This window comes from Brachyistius frenatus, unplaced genomic scaffold (assembly GCF_029030835.1).
Source record: "Brachyistius frenatus isolate BFR_SWC_R1_liver_20210118 unplaced genomic scaffold, ASM2903083v1 Contig_18, whole genome shotgun sequence".
In the NCBI taxonomy this organism is placed as follows: Eukaryota; Metazoa; Chordata; class Actinopteri; family Embiotocidae; genus Brachyistius; species Brachyistius frenatus.
The window spans coordinates 4,660,746-4,684,386 of record NW_027210617.1 but is presented as its reverse complement, the minus strand read 5'-3'; the positions used below and the strand labels follow the sequence as shown (position 1 = coordinate 4,684,386).

Here is a 23,641-nt window from a genome sequence, read left to right as displayed (position 1 = left end):
ATTTTAATCACTTGTGGAAAAAAAGATGCAATATTGAGTTAATCAACATTTAGCATTTTCTGCTTTTCAGCTCATTCTCTGGTTCATCGTCTCCTTAACAAAATGTTTTAACTCCCTTGTAAGAAATTTCCTTCTGGGAGGAGAAGTTGTGTTTTGGTGGGAAGTAGTTTTTAGTGACAAAAATAAATCGCACATGGATTTCTTTGGATGCTCTTTGTGTAAAAACTTAAAAAAAAAAAAAAAAAAAAAAAAAGTGCAAGGACCAAAGTACAGGAAAAACACAAGCAAGTAAATAACTCGTGATAGTATGCAAATATATCTGGGGCTGTTTTTAAACATAAATGTTAACATCAGCAGTTGCTTACATTTAGCAAGGTTCACCATTTTATTTTAGCCTGCATGCCAACATTTGCTAATTGCCAATTAAAAACAAAACTAGGCAGATGGGAGTCTCAGTTTGCGAGTATTTGGTCACGAAACAAAACTTGTTAAATTTTAACTTGATGATAGCGCTTTAAAAAGAGTGAAGGCATCTGCTTTGTTTTTTCATTCTGAAAATTTCATGACAATTCATTTGATAGATGTTGACAACTAAAAAAACAAAAATGGCAGCAGTATTGTTTAGTGTTGCCAAAACAATAGATTTTAAATGGGATCGAACCATGTCTTTGTTTTTTATTATTTTTTTTATTCAGACAATTAATTTCTGGCCTGTATACCCTCACAGCAGTGGCCTTAAAGCTTAACTGAAATATAAAGACTACAAATTATAATAAACCATTTATTCATCCCCTGTCACTTAGAGTTTCACCTTACAGCATGAGACTGTCAATGTTAAGTCCATACTCTCAACAAGTTTGCACTTTCCATTGATGGAAACCTGCCGTTAATCAACTGGACTTGTTGGTCAATCAATGTTCTTTTCAACACTAATTAGTCCTTTATTACCAATCCAATAAGCTCAGTGATACATGTAAACACAGGCCTTAGTTACAGCTCGTTAATTACGTGACATGCACAGTTCAGTCCAGCTGACCATCAAATATACCTGAGGAGATTGCATATTATCAGCGGGATTGTGCCGGACTAAAAGAGGAATGTGATTTGTATTTGTTTTTAATTTCTTTGTTGGCTTAATGCCACGACCTTCTCTTTCCCCATTTCCTTTTTACTTATTTTCCCCCCATTAGTTCATCGCTGTGTCTGAATATTAATACATCAATTTGATAAAAAAAACAAAAACAAAGTAGTTTCTCCTGAAGTGGATCCTTGAATGCAGCTTGAGTTATGGATTTTAAAGTGATTATTTACCTGAGTATTAAGGTTTATATGGGGGAGGTTAGTTTTGCCCAATAAGATGTAAAAACCTGATTGCTCAATATCTCAAAATTGCTCTAAACATAGATTGCAGCTCATAATTTTGATCTCACAGTATACCTGTCTTCGCTTCCTTCCTTCATGCTGTCTTACAGCCAGCTCGTGGCCACACAGGCTAACCAGAACAGACATCCTTTTAGTCTTCGTGTATTCATGTAAGCACTAACGTTCTTCCTTGTTTGTATTGAATTTGGCATTTGCTCATTGCGAGTTCTTTTCTCCTTGAGCATATGGTTGGCATCTTTGTTGCAGCAGCCTAAACACAGGCCTAATTCTTGGTGTATTTATTTCAAGTTTGTGGCCAATATTAAGTTTGGAAAGACTGGCAGTTTCAGTTAATGTTCCTTTGCTCAGTGAAATGGCTGCAGATATGACACAGAGAAAAAGGCATTTAGAGGTTACCAACATGTTCATACACACACACACACACACACACACACACACACACACACACACACACACACACACACACACACACACACACACACACACACACACACACACACACACACACACACACACACGGAGTTCAAATTATAAACCTAATTATGGCTGAACATTTCTTTTTCCGATAAACCGCAACCTTGATGACTGTAAATAAAAATGAAGTAGTGTGACCACAGAAAAATTCAGAACAAGGCAATAACTGCAAACCTCCTGTCTCACACACGTCACATCTGGAATTGTTCTTGCTGCACTCGGCTGCAGAGATTGTAGATGGTTCTCTGACATTCACCTCAACTGTGGCCCTGGGTCACTGTGGCACTTCAGATTAAATTTTGCATGGTGCAATAAGACTACTGTCACATCACGGCAGGAGAGAGGTCTTGACAAGTGTGTGTGTGTGTGTGTGTGTGTGTTTGTGCTGTATGGCTGTGGGACATCTCAGCTGCAGAACAGAGACAGACTAGATTTCTCACTCTAAATATGGCTGCTCAACTCTCACATGGACACTCAGATGTTAATTATTTCACCTGTTTTAAAAAAATTTTTTTATCCCTTACTTATGTCTTTCTTGGATGCACAACATCTCGAAAAAGTGTTTAGCCAGTGGAAGTAAGCTGAAAAAGGATTAGAACAAAAATGAGAAGGGTGGATGGATAGAGAATTGGCAGTGTGTGTTTTTGTGACAGCAGACAGGTTTCCCGGCATCCTACCGAGGGGTGACAGTAGAGGCAGCAGCTTGTGCACACTCTCCTCCCTTCAACTCCTTCTCTTCTTCCAATCCTGCTCACTTATTAAAGCTTAATAGAAGCCAACAGGCCTGCCTGTCAGCCTGACGAATACTGAGCTGCTTGTCTCGAAGCTTCCAGCTCCAATTACAGCGTAACAATGAGAGGAGAGGAGAGGAGAGGGGAGGGAGGGGAGGGGAGGAGAGGAGAGGAGAGGAGAGGAGAGGAGAGGAGAGGAGAGGAGAGGAGAGGAGAGGAGAGGAGAGGAGAGGAGAGGAGAGGAGAGGAGAGGAGAGGAGAGGAGAGAGTACAGTTTGCATGTTGAAGGGAAATTGAAGAAGAAAAGAGGGTATGAGACAAAGAGGTGACAAATGGGAGGAGGAGACAAGTCAAGTAAAAGTAGAGGAGGAGAGGGAAAAAGAGACAATTAGAGTTTAAGAGAAAAGAGAAAAAAGATGGAGGAGGGGAGTATATTGGACAGAAGTGACCTAACAACACCAAAAGGTATAACAGCTCGCTGGTTGAAAGCAACATTGATAGGATATTTGTGTATATCCACTTTGGTAGCAGTTAACTGTCACATTTAAAGTACAAAGGAACTGGCACATAGTTCAAATCTACTTTGAATATTCAATTGTTTTTGTATCTAACCCACAGTCATCTGTTCCTTCACACCCCGTACGGTCCCTCCCTGCCTCCAATCTTTCTTGTTAGCCGTTAATCCTCTCTTCATATCTCCCTCTTACCCACAAGTCCTTTGCTCACCAGGGGTGGCGGCATGATGGAAGTAATAGCTTAAAAATTCAAAAAGAGGAGTTAAGAAACTTTCACTCACACACTTTAAAATCAAGGTTGTTTCTGCACAATCGAATTTAATACCAAAGTGCCAGAGTGACAAAGTTTCCGTTACTCGTTAAATGTGACAGGTAAGGTAATGTCTGTGATTTTTTTTGTGAATGTTTCCACTTGTCTTCTGCACTTGTTTCTCCCTCCCTCCATTTTGCCAGTGAGTGAGGGAAATTATTGAAAAGCCTTGCTAGCTCCACGCCAGTTGTTAAACATTTCCCTTGATTAGAGCTCTGGCAGAAGACTCTGTGTATCTGCTCGGTCCATGCTCACAGTTTGGCGGCGCTTACGACAATGGCCTTGTGAACATGTGAACGAGATAGACAAGAGTCAGACGAAGGAAAAATAGATCATTTTCAACCCACCATCAGTGATGATGATCTTGATTAGAGACGTGCAGCCAAAGGATTATCCCTGTTCATTACAACTTGGATCTTGTGTTCATAGTTTTGGCCATCATTTCTGCTGGTTGTGATAGAGCTGTAGTGATCAAAGTAATTACTGAAATCCGGGAACGCTGCGGCATTAAAAACAAAACAAGCATTCAGACTTTTAGACCGTCCTGCTGAATTATTTAAAAGGCCCCCAGAAGGGTTGCATGACAAATCTGAGGGGTCTGAGAGGTATTTTATGAGAAAAAAATAAATCTACCACCTGAAATGATCTTCATATATCTAAAGTCTGTTGTTTTCTTTTTGTCAACTGAAACTTTTACCTCCCGCGGCCTCTATACATTTTTAAATAAAATATTGAGAAGGAAACTCTTTGATTCAACTGTTCACAACTCTTTGATACAGAATATTTTATCTGCGGTGTGAGGGTGCAAGTAATGCAATGAACTTGGTATGTGCAGTCTTATTATCACTGATCACAATGATGACCAAAACACCCTGGATGTAATAAACTAGAATTATTCTTTAAAAAAAAAAAAAAAGGTGTATTAGAGAGTGTCCTCCTTCAAAAAAGGTTCCCATAGGTCTTTAGTGCAAGCAGCTTATTACATTTTAAAGATAAGCGACCTCTAGGTTTTTTTTTTTTTTTATAAATAATGACAATCTGGTGTCCCGGAGAAGTGACGCAGTTCAAACAGCGGCCCGGTATTTGGTTCCCATTTCCATCCATGAGTTGAGACAGTTTTTTTTTAAACCGCTTTTACTGTTGCCTTGACAACCAAGGCTGCATAACACAGGGTAAAGGAGACTGCTCTCGTCTCCAACCACAAGTCAGGACAGTTCTTTAAAACTGTTGACTGTTGCCATGACAACAAAGGCTGAATTACTTTTAGGAAGTTGTAACTGTAACAGCCACGCCATCATTTGAACCACGTGGGCTTTGAGCAGAAAGCTAACCAGGGTTGTATTTGATCGTGTGAAGAATCAACCTATATGGCTGTGTGGGTTGGAGGACTAGTTGATACAGCAGAAACAACAAATCCCATCAATATGCATGCGTCATCTGCCCAGTTGCTACACTGGTTTTGATTACTGTCTGGACCAGTTAGTCATCTTAGATCTTGATTAATTAATTTGGGATCTGTTTGAGGCTTCCTACAGTTCGATATGTTCCTCAATCAAAAGCCAGGCAGGGGAACTTTTATGCAGTTTGAGGGCTGGAATCCATGTATTAGAAATACAGCACATCCAAACAGAACAAAGAGCCTTCACAGCATCCCGGTGGACCTGTCGATGCCATGAACACACTTCTGAGCTTGATAGGTTACGACTGTGTCAGCGTACAGCCAGTGATCTGAAGGGCTTTCATCTCTGGAATCCACCATTTCTCTGCATAATGTTAATGTGTTTATGTGAGCAGCGACGGCAGCGATGCACGTGGCAAAGCATGTGCACCGTAGTATGAATGAGTGTGTATAGATGTATGAATGTGTGTGCGTGTTAATAAGTAACTGCGTGCACTGCCTGCACCCATGGCTCAGTGATTTTGCTCATTATCCTCCTCTCCTCTTCCTAGGTTGAAAGACTGCAGGCACTATTTTGTTTCTTGTTTTTAGCAGATCCTCCTCCTCCCCGCTGTCTTACTCATTTTTTTACCATCTGCATTACTTTTCTTTCAGCAGATACACCGTTTATCTCACCCTCTATTTCCACTACGGCGTCTATCTCTCTTTCACACACAAACATGCAGAACACCTCACGTTGTGAGCTGTGAAACTAACACCGACGTGTGCTCAAGGTTGGCAGCAAACTGAGGAAGAATTAAAGTGCTTTAAAAAGAAGCATAGCTCCTTACTTGGAGTAAACCTTGCTTGCTCGTAAACCATGTTTACTCTCGGGATGACTGTAAAACCATTTACAGTTCCTCCCTGACAGCCTTTGCAGAGCATGGCTTCAGAAAGCTGCTGGAGAGTTCTGCCAGACTCCCTGGTTAAAAAATTATGAAGAAATACAAAAAATACAAAATCAGCCCCAACCTTGGCTCCTGAGGGCCGGTCGGACGGCCAGTGTTGCACTCGGCTGATCAATATGTTAAAACATTTATGCACACCAGCCATGTGTTTGTAATTAAAATTCCATAAAATCTCCACCAAAAAACACACCGTTAATAGATTCATGTCTTTAGCTGGGTTTATCAGAGAGGGCAGATCAGGCTTTTGGCTGGCTCAGAGTCAAGGTTTCAGATGATGACTGCATTATTACATACCTGCATGGCTCTCTTGCTGCCTATACATTCCTCTTCTCCATCTCCTTCTCTCCCTAGTTACTCAGTGAACCTTAATTTTTTAACTCTCACTCTCATTGCTCATTGTGTCTTTCTGCTTTTTGGGCTTCTCGAAAAGTCTCAGCTGAGAATAAATGAGGAACATCTCGAGTTGCTTTTGGGAGGCTGTGTATTAATTTCATCAGAGGGGGGGCTGGCTCCCTCCCGCTGACATGTAATCAAAAGCTACAGGAGCTACAGGGGAGGGGGGGGGTACATAAATGTTTTTTCACAGCCTATGCACACATGTTGCTATCAGGAATTCTCCTCATTGAATTTGTGGATTCAATTATATCAGGGGACCTAGTTTTCCAAATCTGGTCAACCTTTAGTGAAAGGTAGTTTAACAAGAGCGAGTCAGTCCAATCCAAACAAAGCAACTGGGCTGTGGCAGACACTGTGGTAAAATAAATTGTTTTGCAATGGGGTTTGTGTGCATGAGAGATAGTGCATGTGTGGGTTTCTCAGTAGGATATTGTTTTCATTCTTTTCCTCTATATTACATGACTTACGATTTACAGCGCTGGCTGTGCTTTCGTTTGGTAATTGATATTCTCGTTTTAGGTGCGAAGCCAAATGTGCACTGTGGAGAGCAATAATAAATATTCACAAACATGTCGCAGGCAATAAATTGGAGTGCAGGTCCGCATAGAATTAGTCTAATGATCCGCCCAGAGGGTTCAAATCTCTCGTTCCCAAATCATGAACCAGGCAATTCTGACTTAATCTTTCTCACCTGCTACATCCGTACATCACATCAGGGCCATGTATAGTGCTATACTATTCACCCACCAGCTGAAAACACATGCCAATTTGTTTTCATGTTAACACCCCCAGAGCTGAAGTGCTGGACCCGTTCCCGATACAAATTTCCGAAGGTTTAACAGAATGATTAGACCATCAGGCCCCATGTCAGGGCGGCACGCCATCTGGGTGACTGATTGAAACTGCTTTCACCCCATTCGTTCAGCCACTCGCCTGCTCTGGTAATTTACAGGTCCCCTTTAATGAAATGTCTCCGCTCTGACACAGGCCAAGGCCTTTTGCAAGTGGACATGCCGTCAAGACACATCCTGCGCTGAGTGATCGCTCAGAATCACAGCCGCTTTCAGAACTACAGAGAGTTTACAGTGATCAATACTGAGATGGTGCAAACAAGCCAGGGTTAAAGAGATAGGAAGAGGCTGATGGACTATGTGCAGAGAAAGGGAGAAAGAGAGAGGGAGCGGAGGCAGAGAGAAGTGACAAAGAAAGAGCACAGTGGAAGTGTCACAGGCAAGATAAACATAAATAAAGTGGAAACAAATGAGGCAGACTCGAGAGTCACTGAGTGAAGTGAGTCAGTGTGGGAAAGGCAGAGTAGTGTTATTGATGTTGCAGGAAGGAGGAAGGGTGTTGTTTGATGCAGGGAGTTGGGGAAACTCAGCTTGGTCGATTTTTGTCAGAATGATAGACACAAAAACAATCCCCAGTGGTGTGAGCGGAGAGGAGTTACAGTGCTCTGGGTGTCACGGTGCAGGACTCTCTGTTGAAGCATCGCGGTGCCTTCAGGACCTGCCCACACTTTACTGGACAACTATTACTCAGCACTACAGCCACAGTGCCTGAGGCACGCTCAACCAAAATGTCTGCTTTTCATTTCTGCAGATAGTGAGATGACAAAGTGAACACATACTGCATATTTGTACTGTGTAAAATGTCTGGGTCAATGTACTGATTTTTGTATTACTTCTGTTTCAGCAACACTTTCGTTCAGTTGGACACACGCAGAACCATACACATTCACACACATGTAGGTCTTACAAATTCTACTTGGTTTTGGGAGATTGAAGTCAACATAGTTCTGTAAAAGTTCATAAACAAAAAAAACAAAAAACAAAAAAATCTAAAATTGAAAGCTATTAACTTAAAACAATAATGAGTTTCATTTGTCTGAAAAAAAACCTTCAGATTGTGATTCATTTGAATCAAAAATCAAATTTATTTATTTAATTAAATTTTTGCAATCAAGCACCCAACAGTTCTATTTGTGCCCTGCAGTTACAGTTCATCAAGGTTGTGGCTTCAGACTTTTCATTAATTCAAAAAAGCAGCAGCACCAATATCAGACATTAAAGCCCTTCAACACTTGTTTCAAAAACATTTTTCTGAAAAAATGAGTCCCTCTATCCTCACAAATGTGTTTTCCTCCTTGCTCTTTGGATGTTTGAGCTTCACTGTGCATGATGATGTATGAGCAGAGTTTTGACAGTTTTTTAACTTTCATCCACCGAATCAGGAAAGTTTCTCTGAGCTCACCTGAAATCTGAGTTTAACAGGATACAGGATGATTGTGTGACATCACAACTAGTGTGGAAACCAGTCGCGGTCCAACATTCATCTTTGACAAGTGTGATGTGGAAACTTGAAGCCTCCGGTGGGTGTATAATGAGAATACGTCTTTCAGTGAGGCAGGAGACATCGTGTGTTGAGCAGTTTAACTTTTTAAACGAAAGATCTTTGATTATTCATGGTTCTGGATTTTTAACCGAAGGCAAGAGCAAGTATTTTCAAGTGCTGTTGTTGTTTTTAACTAGGTAGATAACCTTTTGTGAAAAAAACAAAACACCAGGCACAAAATATTACTTAAAACAGACTATTTCAACATTCATTAAAACATGTTTGTAGGTGATCTATATTATACATTTTCATTGCAAATAAACAACGATCAAAGTTCCGAAGGCACACTTAGGTATAATTAATTGAGTTTAACCCTAAAAAATTCAGCTCATTAGTTTTATGAGGAATGAAGTCATGCGGTTTGACAATTTCACAGTTTATTCAAGTTTAAGCAGCAAAATACTTGGTTAGTATTAGAAAAAGATCATAGTTTGGGTTAAAATAAAAGCTATTTTCCATCAGTTCCATTTGCTCTGTGTTTTGTCTCCGACACGGTCATCGGAGCTGATTGTCGCCACTCAAGTCAATGGTTAATGTCTCACCAGTCGTGCCGCGGTGTGTCAGCAGCGTCCCAGAAGCGGATCAGTGCTTGCAGCACTAAAGTTCGGCGCAGAGTGTCAAGCTAAACAGAGCTGATCGGCCAGGCAGGAATTCAGACAGAGGAAAACGAAGGGAATCCTTCAATTTTCAAAATAAAACTCTTATGTGCAGACTCCCGATTGTACAACACATCCCTACATCACCCTCTACCCCCGCGGTCTTTTCATTAAGACAAGAAATGCGTTCTCCTGCTATAGCCGCACTGTGTGAAATAGTTATGAAATAATTAGGAGGATTCATATTTTTAATGACTAAAACAGAGCAAGCTGTATTAAGTTTGTCTGTAGGCTGCAGCACAAAGTAGAAAATCTCCTGGTGCAGTATAATGCCGTACAGAGAACTGAATAAAATAGCAGTGCACACACGACATGAGAGACTTGTGCCTGCTGGAAGATGCAGGTAAGTAATTCTACATAGGCCTAATTAATGTTACACATGTTACGTAAGTTAAATACATGTTTTTATCCAAATACTGTATCTTAAGTTACTTAAAAGAAATCCTCATTGACTTTTGGTTTCCTTCTGGCTTGAACAACAACTGTTTGGTCCATCAAAATACCCTTGACCTCCTCCCTTTCTGGACTTCTACTCCATCAGATGACCTCCTTCTTTGACCCAGGTGATCACGGTGCTGGCGCCAACTGTCATCACATTTGGGGATTTGATGACAACTGAGCCACGCCCACAAAGAAAACACAAACATAACATCTCCTATATAAACCCTCATGCTGTGTGTAAGGATCCCATTGCTCAGACAAAGATACTGATTGAGAAAACAAGACCTCAGTGTATTTAAGTTTTGTATTTGTAATTTAAATATTATGTAACTGGCAAGATAGATTGTGTTAGAAAAGTTAGAAAAACATTGGAGGCACTCCAGAATATTAACCCTCATGTTGTCCTTGGGTCAAAATGACCCGCAGCTGTGTTCAACCAAGTTCTATTTTATTTCTATATTTTCATATTTTTTGGGATCATGGATGATGTGAGGGTTTCTTTCAACCAAAAAAAAAAAAATAATCCCAAAACATATAAAAATATAGAAATAAAATAGAACTTGGTTGAACACAGCTGTGGGTCATTTTGACCCAAGGACAACACAAGGGTTAAGGATTTTTTTCCCACCAACACGTGTACGTGTATGATTGACATACTGTAAGTACGTGTCACAAACCTTAACTGCAGGCTATAAAGTATGAGTACGACTCAAAACACCAAATTAATTTCAACCAGTCCTTGAAATATGGGAAGCCTGAACACACAAAAACACATCTATCAGCAAGAACCCGTGGCTCACTGAAGGGTCACAGGCCCCCTGTGTTTTTCAAGGCTCTCTCTGAAGCAGCCGCAGTGGAGAAGGAGATGTGAGGAGCGGAGGGAGGACTCAGAGGAAGAAGTCAGATGAAAGAGCTGAAGCCCTTCAGGAGTCCTTGCACCTCGCCAAGCTTTCCAGAGGCTAAAGCTGCTATTCTTATCTTCTTTGAGCTCACTAAAAAAAATTCCACATCTCTGCACTAAAAACTGCTCAACACCATACACTAATTCACTTTTCTTGTTTCCTCTGCTCTGCCCAAGCACACATATACACATGTCAATTGTCATGAGGTGGGGGGGTAGAGGGGGGCACTCATATTTCATTTTCCGAACCTCAATATTCACTGAGGGGATCAGCTCTGTTCTTCAAGCCTCTCAGAACCTCCTTGGGGTAGGAAAGATGTGTGAGTTAGAGCGCAGTCTGGCGTCTGGAGATGTATAGCTACACACCGCACTTCCTCTATCTCTGCTTGTCTATTCTCTGCATCTCGTCTCTCTGCCCTTGGTGTCTGACTTGCAGGAGTGACAGCAGAGGGAGTTAGGAGGGGAGGAAGGTGGCATCAAGGTTACAGAGCCCTCTCTCCGTCTGAAAGAGGAGGCTGCATCAAACAACCAAAACAAAAAGAAGTACTGTGGTGAATGACCCCTCGCTTTCTTCCTCATTTCCGGTCTGTCTTTGTCTGCCTGTTGGGGTTAAGGCTACAGGACAGCACATTTATCATCGGTAGACATTAGACCCTGTGTTTTAACTGGCTGCCATGTAAATACAAAGAACTGTCGGCTTTATGGGCTCCCCCTTTCTAAGCCTCAACACAGGCTCCTGTCCAAACCACAGCAATTAGACTGGAATTAGATGAGACCGCGGCCGTAAATTTGGCAACAAATTTTCCTTCCTGCACAAAGCCCCTCACAACATTACAACCACCAGACAGAAAGCCAGAGTCAGTCCCAGCTCTGCAGTGATCGTCACCCACTCGAACATGACGCCACAACAAGGAATCTCCAATCTGCCATCGCCTCATTGATGTTTTAGTGGACCTCAATTACTGAGTGACTGCATCCCGCTGTTCCACCAGTCAAAACACTGCCTTTCTTCAGGAAATATTTTCACAGCACCATAATTGCTTCCATCTGTAGCTACATTGTGGCAACACTAGCTATGTCATTACGGCTGAGTGAGTTCACAGCAAAACGGGTGGCGAGTGTGTGCGTGTGTGTGTGTGTGCACTCGTCGGAAAGCCCACTCCGTTTTTATCAGCAGAGAGGAAACAGAGATTTGAGAAAAGTGTTGAGTTGGAAACAATGAGGGAATGCGATGAAGCAGGACATCTGTGCAGCAACACGCACCCTCAAACGCAGTCTCTTTCTTTCATTTGATGGCTAGTTTAACAGAGTTGACTTTAGCTGATGAGCCGTCTGTGCAAAAACATTTAGACTCAATTCCACTAAAAATCCTGCAAACAGCAAAATAAAATGAGGGAGCGTTTAGCTGCCTGAAGTTTCAGTCGCCTGGCGTTTCTGAGGCTGCTGCAGGGTCCCAAAGAAATGATTAGGGAGCAAAAATCTTTCCTTTAGAATTAAGAGACTCTCATGGCAAATTAAAGGAGTGAAGTGGGTGGTTTGACAGCTCATTCATCCCATGTTTATGCTATAACTAATTGGCCTGTCAGCAAAGGTCACAACCTGGAAAAACCAAAGCTGGCCGATCGACACGTCGTGATAACCTGCTGCAAGTGGATGTGTCATCCTATACCACATCTGACTGATTACGCTGTTTACAGAAATGGTTCATATTACCTGTCAAATGCATGTTCACACATGCTCATCTCTCTCTCACACTCACACACAAACACACACACCCTGCAGATGCCCAAACTCACAAAACCTTCCAGCAGTTAAGAGTTAGTTTGGTGGTTTCTGTCAGTAGAATATGTTCTGCTCAAACATCATTAAAACTAAATCCAGCATAAATCCAGCTGCAGTTTGTCACGCTGGCTGAGATATCCACTGTGAAGAGCTTGCTAATTTAGAGGCCACAAAACTGCTCACTCACAGACTTAAATGGCACTATTTTCCCTAAAGCAGAATTGTAAGCGCAAACTCTGGGTCCAAATAGGTGTAACCACTTAATTTGTGCAATTTTAAAGACCAAAAGCAAAAGAGCAGGTGTGATACAACAAAACCCAACTGGAAAAGATAAATTGATACCTTATTAGGAGAAGGAATATCAACAGGTGGAGTCAGGGGAGACTTCAGTAATGGCCAATCATGTCAGGTGTCAGTTACCTATTGAGCCAAGAAACGTCACCTGTGCAGAAGCCCGAATTACATCTACACAGCAGCCCAAATATCGCTCAAAGTTCAAAAGGCATGCCATTTTTCTTTTTTAGTAGATAAGGCCAGAGTTGTTTTTTAATTATCATCCATTCCTTTGAAGAAACTAGAATCAAAAATAAATCTGAATCAATGACAAACCTCAGGATCCATCCCGAGTACACAGTTTTAATAGCTAATTATGTGTGCAAAAAAAATCGGAGAAGTTTGGATATATAATTTTTTTTAAATCCTAGTGTGGTGTCAGAATGAATTGAATAATTGATGAATGTACCCACGCTGTTAACCCGAGGGTAAATATGGACATAAAGCATTGTTCAAATTACAGACACCAGATGGAACAAACACATCATCATTACCACTATGATGGGTGCATCTGCATAAAATTATCAAAAGCAGTATGGATGATTAGAGTCACATATTATGCCGTAATCACAACATTTTTTTTAAGCACATTTAAATGTGTACTAGATTGAAATGTATATTGTTACTGTTTGAAGACTGTTCTGTGCATCCACTAAGTCAAGCCTTAAAAATAGCTGCACTCGTGCGTTAATACAAGCAGAACTTCAGCTGCATCACTTCACTCCTCATGGTGCACGGATGATGGTTTGGACCCAGGGGATTACCAAACACCAATGACATGTCTGCTCGGTGCATAAGAAAAGTAGATTGTACTAGACTTACATTAGACAGACACACAGACACACACACACACACACACACACACACACACACACACACACACACACACACACACACACACACACACACACACACACACACACACACACACACACACACACACACACACACACACACACACACACACACATAATTGAATTCAGATATTTTTCTGACCTCATCTCATACATCAAAGTGTCCCTCCCACAGCACATCGTCTCAATTAGACGTCGTGCTTCCAAACTCGACTTTGATCAGAGCAGGTTTAGAGGAACAGCATGTCTCTACATACTAATATTTGGGATGTGTGTGTGGGTGTGTGTAGAGAGGGATTTGTGAACCATGCATAACCACAAGTCAATACCCTTAGCTACACTCAACTTCCTCACGGTCTCCTATTATAAAACTGATATCCTGACAGTGCTGGAAGATATGCCGTTAGTGATGGTGTGAGAGACATCAATCTCGACTTAATGATGAAAATTAAAGATGTGGATACTTGTGTGAAGTAAGGAAAAGGGCAGCAGCACTGCAGTATATGAAAAGAAAAGACTGAGAGGCTATGAAGCAGGTGGTTTACATCACATCAACAGAGTTACAGCCAGGTCACAAGTCCACTGAGGAGGCCGGTAACAGCGCCGTGACACAGAAGACGCCGGGGGCCCTAAGTCCGTTTGTCACACCGGCTCGGCCAAGCATCCATGAAAACAGAAGCACCTCTCTCCTTTTGCAAAGCTTTCATCCACCCTCACCCTCTTCTATTCTCAATTTCCTGTGATTACCTCGGCACCGCTTTCACCTTTCTCTCCTCCTGTGACCTCACTCTTTCTATCCTCTCTTCCCATCACTCTCCTTCTTTTCTATATTCACCCTTTTGACTCCATACTTCTGATCCGCTGAACCATTTCACCCTTTCCATCCTCAAAGTTTTCCTTCTTCCTATGATCTCTCAATCCCTTACTCATTCTTTTTCCTCCACTCTCCACTCCTTGATCTGATTTGCCCAGCCTGCCCTCCCCATCCTCGCTCGTCTCAGCCCCATTCCTTTTCCCCTTGCAGAATCACCCTTGATATCTATTCGACTGCCATCAGCCAGAGAAGAGATGAAAATCGATTCTCCTTCCAGCAACTGCTTCTCTCTGGTTAAGGAGAGAGGGAAGGCAGTTAGCTGGGTTCTAAGTGAGGCCGTCCATCCATCTCCCTTTGAGGTCTGACGACAAGCCTGTCCTGTAAGAACTGCAGCACTGACTGGAGAAAGATGAGACAGAGAGCCACCGAAGCAGCAGGGGAGCAAAGACTATGGTACAATAAATGACTTGCAAAAACAAAAACAGGTTAATTTCCCTCTCAAAAACCTGAATACTTGTACAACCAACCCACCTTGAGGGGTTGGTTCAACCAGTTTACAAAAACAAATACAAACATATTTTCCCATATTGGGTTTATTTGAAAGCATCAAAAAAATCTTATAAAAAATGAAGTTGAAGTGGCTCAGATGCAAAAAAAAAAGAGGGGCTCACATAATAGGTGACCCAGTTAGTGTTGACTAATAGTCTGAAACTACTTCGTAAAAATGAAACGGTCCCTCGAAAAAGGGCAAATACAACTAAATGCTGTCTAAATAACACTAGAAATTGAATTTGAATCCCTTTTGGTTTCTGTCTGCATGCAACATTGTGAAAGTAAACTCAGTAATAAGATTATGTTTTATCTTTATTCATATGCTAATCATCCACTTATACTCATTTGCTTTCATTAATCTGTTGGTGGTCATTTTTTCTCAGGAACTTAAAGGCAACTTTCTGTCTGCGTCACTGAATATTTTTGGGATCATGGTGATGTGATTCAATCTAGGCCGGTCAACATGTCTGTATGAACTTGGGTAAGAGGTCAAAAGTCAGAGGCCTAGGTTGTAAATTTGAAACAATGCTCTTCTGTGCTGAATTTATCTGCTTACTGTCAAGATTTCTGTTTCAGAGGAAAACCTCTCCATATTATGCTGATGAACATAGTTTCAATATCATTTCTGAAAACCACAGCAGGTGTTTTGTGTTTTTCTTTGAGTGTTAATACAGTTTTTCCATGACAGAATCTTGTCAGATTGTCATTTTATAAAAGAGGCCTTTTATTAGTAATTTTCTTTTGCAATTGAAAACTTGCCAGCCACTCCAGGAAATAAAACTATCTGTTCAATTTGAGGATGAGGCAAACAACACAGATTAAAACAGTCAGAAAAAGAAAACATAAATGTATAAAATATGTTTTTTTGATCCTTCTTATTAATCATCTTGTGACTTTTTGAATCTGTCTTTAAAGTTTACCCATTACCACAATTTACCTTTAACTTTGAATGATAATTGACATTTGAAGATGCTGTTAATTTTGACCATAACTGGAGGCCAGTGACAGAACATTTTGTTTGACATGCAGCTACAAAAAACGTGACTCTTCCTCAAGGAAAGAAGTAAGGAAAGTGAGAGTGAAAATGAGTTTGCTGAATTTCCCCAAAAAGAGATAGATAGGCCACACCGTATCTCACCTCTCATCTGCTACAGACAGGTGGAATGAGTCCAATATAGAAATATGAAATATTCAACAGCCAAAAGCCGTCTGTCTGTTCCAACGGTCCAGCTCCCCGAGGAGTTTGTGTTGGTGTGAGCAAGCATCTGTGTGTGTTTGTAAGTACACAGGTATACAGCATGTGTCCTGTACACATGAAGGATAAGGCACATGAAGAGAAGCTTGGGAAAAAAATGCTGCTAAACACATAGAAAAAGTGTGCAGGCAGTGTTCAAAGTCTTAACGGTGTCAGTGGCAGTTTGTCATAATAAACCCGTTGAAGCTGCGTCTCTCTGTCTTCTTCTGACTGAAATTTGTATTTGCAGATGGCTAAAAAAATATTTATCTCACAGAAAGGCAGAGAAAGATGAACTCAGCATTAACTTGGAGCAGGAAACATTGAGGAACACATTTAAATCAGAGTAAATAATAGTGTCAAAGAACAAAAAGAGATATGATGAAAAGAAAGGCCGTGGCACCAAGTTCATCACGATATCCGAGACGGAGTGCTGTTAAAGTGTCGGTGGCAGCCGTTGGATAGATGCCGGCTCACGCTCACGCCATGCCTGCCCAGCAGCTCTTGTTCATCCAGAGACAACAGAGCTCACCTCTGTCAACAGAGCTTAGCCTGGGCATATTTCACGACCGGATCAGATGCAGGACTGAACATGCCTCAGATCTCAGCAATTCCTCAAAGGCAGGGCCAGAGAGCAGGATAGTTCATCTTCATGACACGACTCCAAGACCAGCAGATAAAAGAGCACTGCACACTTTCATATCAGTGTGCTGGAGCTTTTCGATGTGGACAAATACAAAAAAACGTCCTCAATATCTGTGGCCAGTTAAAGGGAGCAGTAGATTATATTATGTCAAAGTGAATTTACTAATAATGAAAAGTACTACAGCGCTTGTAAGAAAGACCTATGATGTATTTTGTTTCTAATGAAGAAGCTGATCTTTTGTTAAAATAAAGGACACAAGCTATTTAATGGATAGGAAAGACCCACAATGACTGGAAAAGCTGTTAAAATATGAGACCTTCAAATTGGCATGGTACTTTGTGAATGCAGGTGGTGAGGAAGAAAATCTTGTGTCAGTATAAATTAATATTTGTCTTCTAATGTTTACTTCACCTAATTTGCCACCAGCCTGTTTTTAAGCAAACATTGTTGTTTTGTGAAAGTGTCTTATGCAACGAGATGGCATGATGAAAATAATTAATTTAATTTATTCATTTATTTGGCGTTTGTCTAAAGCAGTGCAGGAGTGAGAAACAATCTGAGGCACAGCAGATCAAAGAGAATATGAAATGGAGAAGGAGTGCTGCAGTCCTCAAGTTTCATTCTCCACCTGTTCAAGGCTGCAGGTGTATGCAGCATCAAGGCTCAAGAAAAGAGTCAGAGAGGTACACAGACAATGACTGGGGGACAGATTTCTCGACATCTCAGCGTCTGATGCTTTAGTGAAATGTTTAATCACTGGCGTATGTCTTTAAGGGTAGACATCTTACAATCGTTTCAGAATAAAGTGCTGCCATAAAGCTTTGTGATTTCACCTTCGGTATCAGTGTCACTACTTTATCTGACCCGGAGACCAAAGGACAGGATCCGGTCACGGACGACATTTTGTTAAACACTTAACAATTAGCTGAGCATGAGTAATTATGTTCTTCTCGCAGTACAGAAGCAGAACAATAATGATAGAAGTTGTGCTTTAATTACTAGCATCCTGTGTGTAAGTTAAGTTCCCTCTCTATAGGCAATTTGGGAAGAAATTAATCGTATATTTTTCATCTAGTTTATGAGATTTCAACCCCCAAAAAAGACCCTAGCGTTCAGAAATCAAAAGCAGGATAAATGCATACCACAATCTGTGTTAAAAATAACACACCCGGTGGAAAGATCCATTCAGCAGCAGCACCAACAGTTTGTTCAGGTCATGTTCTGTAAGACGCAGCACATGGTCTTAGTGAAGACAAATAACTAGCTTAACTTCACCATGCACAGAGTGAGCATCAGCCATCAATTACAGAGGCCATCCCCTGTGGTTTGGTGGTCAGAGGACCTGAAGTGAGAGAGCAGCATCAAACAGAGCGCCCATCTGAAACAGGATTACAGTTGTACACGGGTTCCGATTATGCAATATTTATCTGTTCTTTTCTCAGGGAGCACGGCGCACGAACTCGGGGAACTTTCAGAGGCAAAGGATTAATTTGCACGCATTGGAATTAGTGCTTAGATCAAAGCGACGAGGGTGTCATGGGAGTATCCAAAACCTCTGTGTATCTAGAATAGAGATTTTGCTTTGCTGGTTACCACTTCTATTTTCATAATGATATGGAAAGACGAAAAAAAAAAAAAAAAAGTACACATCAAGGGGAATTCAAGCTGAAGCTGAATATAATTAACCACATGTATATGGAACAAAACCCTACCAGACCTAAGCAAAGATACATACAAGGAAGGACAGAGTAAACAGAGAGAAGAACAAAGTTAGCTAAAACATACAGAGAGATTTCTCGCCAGCTCGGAGACAAAATGAGAATAGCAGACCGTCTTGGTGTTGGATCTTGGTGGTTACTCTCGGGAGAAAAGAGATACTACAGAGCACTGAGGTGGATTGGGACTTGTCTCTGTGTTTATTTGTGGATTTCCTCTGTGTAAGATGAAACTACCAGTTACTTTCTCTGTTTTACTATATTGTTGTTTACCCTGAAGATACATGAGGATCTGGGCTTAGACAAGTGAGCTATTTGCTTTAACACTTGTAGGCAAACGCACACACACGGAAACACACAGACACAGAGAATCGCTCCTCTTACCGTCACAGTCACCCAAGTGGGCCACGTTGCCCTGTTCGACATCTTGCTCGAACGGCAGTCTGCAGAGGAGAAGAGACAAAGTCATTAATCAGAAGACACAGAGGCACAGCAACTCGGCCACTGACACGCAGCACAGATCCACTCAGATAGTGGAAAACTATCTCAGTGTTAAAGCTAATGACAAGTTACAACAGAGCGCATATCTCTACAAGCTCCTTTAACGCTTCGATTGAAGAAATCTTTGCTTTTGTTTTGAGAAAGGGAGAAAAAAAAAGTATTAAATCAGAGAAAGAACTCAAGAGGCCCTTGAGCTGCCTAATATCCCACAATAATCACCTTTTTAATTTAAAGATAACTACTTATGCCTGCAGTGTCAATAATTAAACTAATTTATGCAGCGAATTACAAATATTTCTAGGTCAGCATGTTTCTTCACATTAGATATCTTTGCTGAAGATAAACTCCATGTCTTTAGGTATTAAGGAGTTAGAGAAGAGCAAGAAAATCTGTTTCACACATCAATACGGAGATTAGAGTGGGGAACTTGTTCAAAAAAATAGGACTATCATATCAGTTTTATGAAAAATCTAATACATCAGTTAAATAAAGTTGAACAAAACCTCCATTTCTATCATTCTTAGGAAATTATGACATATTGTATTTCTACAACTCATTTCCCATGTGGTTGACGGAAAACTCAACGGACAATAACATATGATGAAGTGAGGAAGCAGAGAGGAAATGAGAACAGCTCAGAGGCCAGATGCTCACAAAGAAAAACACAACTGCTTTTCGTTATGGCTCTCGTCGGGGAAAATGGCACCAAGTTGCACTGGACAGACTGAGTAAACAAATGTGCTGCATGTGCCTGCAGGCTTCATTCAATACAGAGCACATACATAATGAAGTTCAAGCGAATGGAAAGACCTCGAGTCAAGTGAGTTAAGTAAAACATATGAGAAAGAGTCCTTCAGGCTTTTGTTCAATAGCACAAAAATACCTCTGTTAAAGAGAAATTACAAATGGCCACAGTCTCATACTGAGCGGAGAAAGCCATATAAATGTTTTTGATAAAGCACTTTATGTATAAATTTGAATATTTATTACATAATATAATACATTTATCATATGATACACGCGCACACACACACACACACACACACACACACACACACACACACACACACACACACACACACACACACACACACACACACACACACACACACACACACACACACACACACACACACACACACACACACACACAGAGCAGTCATTTTCTGGCTGAAAAGCTTTTCACAATGGAAAAGAATGCTTTCCACCCTGATTTTCAGGTTTACACTAAAGCAGAATGGAATAGCTAAACATTGTGGGCCTATTCACTTTCTTGCTCAGACTTGGATGAGAAGATTGATAACACTCTTGATGATACAGGCAGCTGGACAAACAACCAACCTGAGAGACAAGGAGTTTTGTTTGGGAATACTTTGTGTTTTGACGTGATGATACATGTGAGCCAACCAACACGTGCGAAGCTGTGTGCTCTGTATGCTCCAAAAAAGTAGTTGTGGGGGTGTATATCCCTTTGCGTGTGTGCTTCAAGTGCAGCATCTGAATTAATATTTTCCACAGCAAAAACTCAGTATGACTCAATTCCTGAAATATATATATATATATACACACACACTGTATAATGTGATTGGTTGAGGCCTTTACTCACCGTGCAAAATCTCAGATGGTGGCTGTCCCTCTACACTGAAGCAGTTTTTGGCCTACATATGAAATCTGAAGAACCAGAGCTCAATCTGTGGGCTGATGCTGAATTGAGCTCAATAAGTCAGTATTCTGCAATCAGCTAAAGGCTCCAGCCGCAGCGCAGCCAACATTTATGCTTTTAATGCCTGAAAAACACTGTGACAAATGAGTCCAAGTGTGCTGTGAACGCACAGTGGTTGTCATCGTAATAAAGAGTAATGTTTTGTGTTCAGTTGGCTGCCTTTCACACACTGTGGGTCATTTACTTTGTACACATTATGTTTGCCTGTGGGTCTGTGTGCATGCATGTTGTTTTTTTAACAGTTTTTTTTAATTTTTATTTCTTGCATATTGTTCCAGGCTCATTATTTAAAGACTTGATAATAAAACAGAAATGAATAAAGACCATGTGTGCATGCATGTTGAATGCTGTGGACAGTGTTGCAATATTGCACTTCAGGGAGAGCTTCCACAGACGAAAGGAATTACATGGAAAGATCATAGAGTAACTCAAATAATTTAATAAATATGTATTTATATACTGGCAGCCATAAAAAAAATTTTTTTTTTTTAAATTGCGCTTTCTGTGGCAATTAAGAATGTATGAATAGTTAGCAAGAGGCGAGAGCAGTAGAAATAGGCAGCTGAAGTGACTGAAATGTCCACCATCTGCTACTCCAAGCAGTACAAACAATCCTAAATATAAAACATCTTGTAACATCCTAGATGCATCCACTTTCATTTCATTACCAATTGAATACAAAGCATTTTAGAATCAATTCAAACAAACACTTTTTGAATATGACAGGTGGTGTTGATGAATGGGTACTTGACTTCATCTGACAGCCCTGGTGGGTACATCTGACAAAAGCAGCCAAAGCCACTGGATCTAAAGAGCTGTTTGCTACATAACAATGCATTGTCACATTATTCTCACTGGCAGAAACTAAACACATAATCAGACACAAATCAGACAATAAGAAAAACGTAACATTCTGCGTACAAAACAATAAAATCAAACAAAAAAACTAGCCTTCCTCACAGAAAAATTACCCCAACCCCTACTTTCATTAAAACTACAAGACCTCTCTCCTCCTCTCTCTCTCCTCTGGCGTCAGTTTGCAAAGAGAGGTTGCATTATTCCACAAAGAGGAAATCCACAGTAACTCAAAGCAGAATCGATTGCCGAGTTGACCGCCCTTGGTAAATCAAATCAAGGCCAACATAGAGGCCTTTAATAGTATAAGTAGGCAGCCTGAGGTGGTCTTTAAGGCCCATGTTGTCTGTTCGACTGGCAGTACACCTGTGTTTGAAGGCCTAATTCAATAAGCAGCTTGACTAAAGAGAAATTTGATTTCACTCAAGGGAAATAGCTACGACTGGAGGTGAGCTGTCAAGACTGCGATTCCACAGCAGGAGAGAGGGGTCAAACACACACACGCATTAACATGCACGTCGATGCACATACCCAGACAACACACTGTCTGAATATTAGTGCAACACAGAGAGATCTACTCAAGAAAGAAAAAAACCTCACTCAGTCACAAGCCTACATATTACTTTGTAACCACCACTCGATAACAAGTAAAGGGAAGGAGCACAGCAGTGTTTAAGATCAGACATCTCGGCTCAATAAGTACACAGAGCAGACTGTGTGACAGGCTACTTAGAGGGCAGATATGCTACTCAGAGGCTCAAGTTGTCACAGATAGAACCAAAAACCAGATAAATAATATATAGGACATCTCTACTGGGGGTCTGCCAGGCCTGCTGTCAGAAAAAAATAACCTTGAAAAGAATGATAAAGGTGGAAATGAATCAAAACAAAACAAAAACGTGTTGGATTAAAGAGGGAAAATAGTAAAACAACACCTAAAACTTGTGGTGGAGGTGAAGACAGAGCGTGTCAGTATGGTAACATAGCACAAGAACAGTGTGTGTGTGTGTGTGTGTGTGTGTGTGTGTGTGTGTGTGTGTGTGTGTGTGTGTGTGTGTGTGTGTGTGTGTGTGTGTGTGTGTGATATGTAAATACAAATAGAAAGGTGTCATACCTGGTCCCAGGTCTGAGGAAAGAGCAGGTGCTTCCTCGGGTCCAGCCACAGTAGGGATCCCTGGAGGCGATGCAGTTTCTGCAGAGAGACAGAAAAAATAAATCATGTGATAGCTTGAACCCTAAAGAGATTTTCACTTACTGTAGGTTTCTGATTCTGATTCTGATTTGCTCAATCACGACACAACTTAAAAGGGACATGTCACAAATTTCACACATGAATAAGGACTACAATTAACTTTTATTACTGTTTAATCTAATCGTTTTTTTTCTTTTTTTCCCAATTATTGGTTTAGTCTACTACATTATGTTCATACTAGGAACTAAAAGCTGGGATACCTCGTCGTTCAGTTTTGCTCATTTTATCTAAGCAACTAAAAACTACTAATTCTGGTCATTAACAATTATGACATTGAATTTTTATGTGGAATTCTGAGGAAATTGCAAAACTTCAAGTTTTACAACTTGTAAAACTTCAAATGTGCTTTTAATCATTATAGTGAATATTTTGTCATCTTTTCAAAAATGCATTACTGGGCCTGGTGTTAATACAGACTTAAGTAGCTTTTTCCAATGACATGTCTTTCAAAATTTTCAGAGCATAGACTTGAAAGCTGTGGAAAGCTAATAAGCGGAGCTTGATTTAGGACTTCATCCTGAAACTACTTTAAGGCAATTCCTTTATTCTGAGATTTAAGAGAAGTTGTCCAACAGCAACCTTCATCAGTTTTTTTTCTTACAGAAACATCAGTTTGTCTTCAGTTTGTTTTTCAGAAAATGTGTGTCATTTATTAGATACTTTAACACAATATTTTCATTCAATCTCCTAAATATATAATGCCAGGTTGTCCTTGACTGCATTAAAAAAAAAAAAGTTCCCTGCTCACAACTGCTGCTACACAATGATAATGTGATACTGACAATACTACAAGGACACTTGACAATCTTTAGCAAGTTTAATGTTTGTATAAC

At 40.6% G+C, this 23,641-nt stretch overlaps 1 protein-coding gene across 1 annotated transcript in view; it reads right to left on the bottom strand.

Moving 5' to 3' along the window:
- Nucleotides 1-23,641, bottom strand: part of sema6bb (sema domain, transmembrane domain (TM), and cytoplasmic domain, (semaphorin) 6Bb) — a 120,915-nt gene that overhangs the window by 6,766 nt on the left and 90,508 nt on the right. Inside the window, exons 15-16 of the mRNA XM_069695008.1 lie at nucleotides 22,671-22,748; nucleotides 18,862-18,920 (exon numbers count right to left, since the gene is read on the bottom strand). Of these exons, the coding sequence (XP_069551109.1) occupies nucleotides 18,862-18,920; nucleotides 22,671-22,748 (137 nt within the window). The remainder of the gene's footprint in view (nucleotides 1-18,861; nucleotides 18,921-22,670; nucleotides 22,749-23,641) is intronic.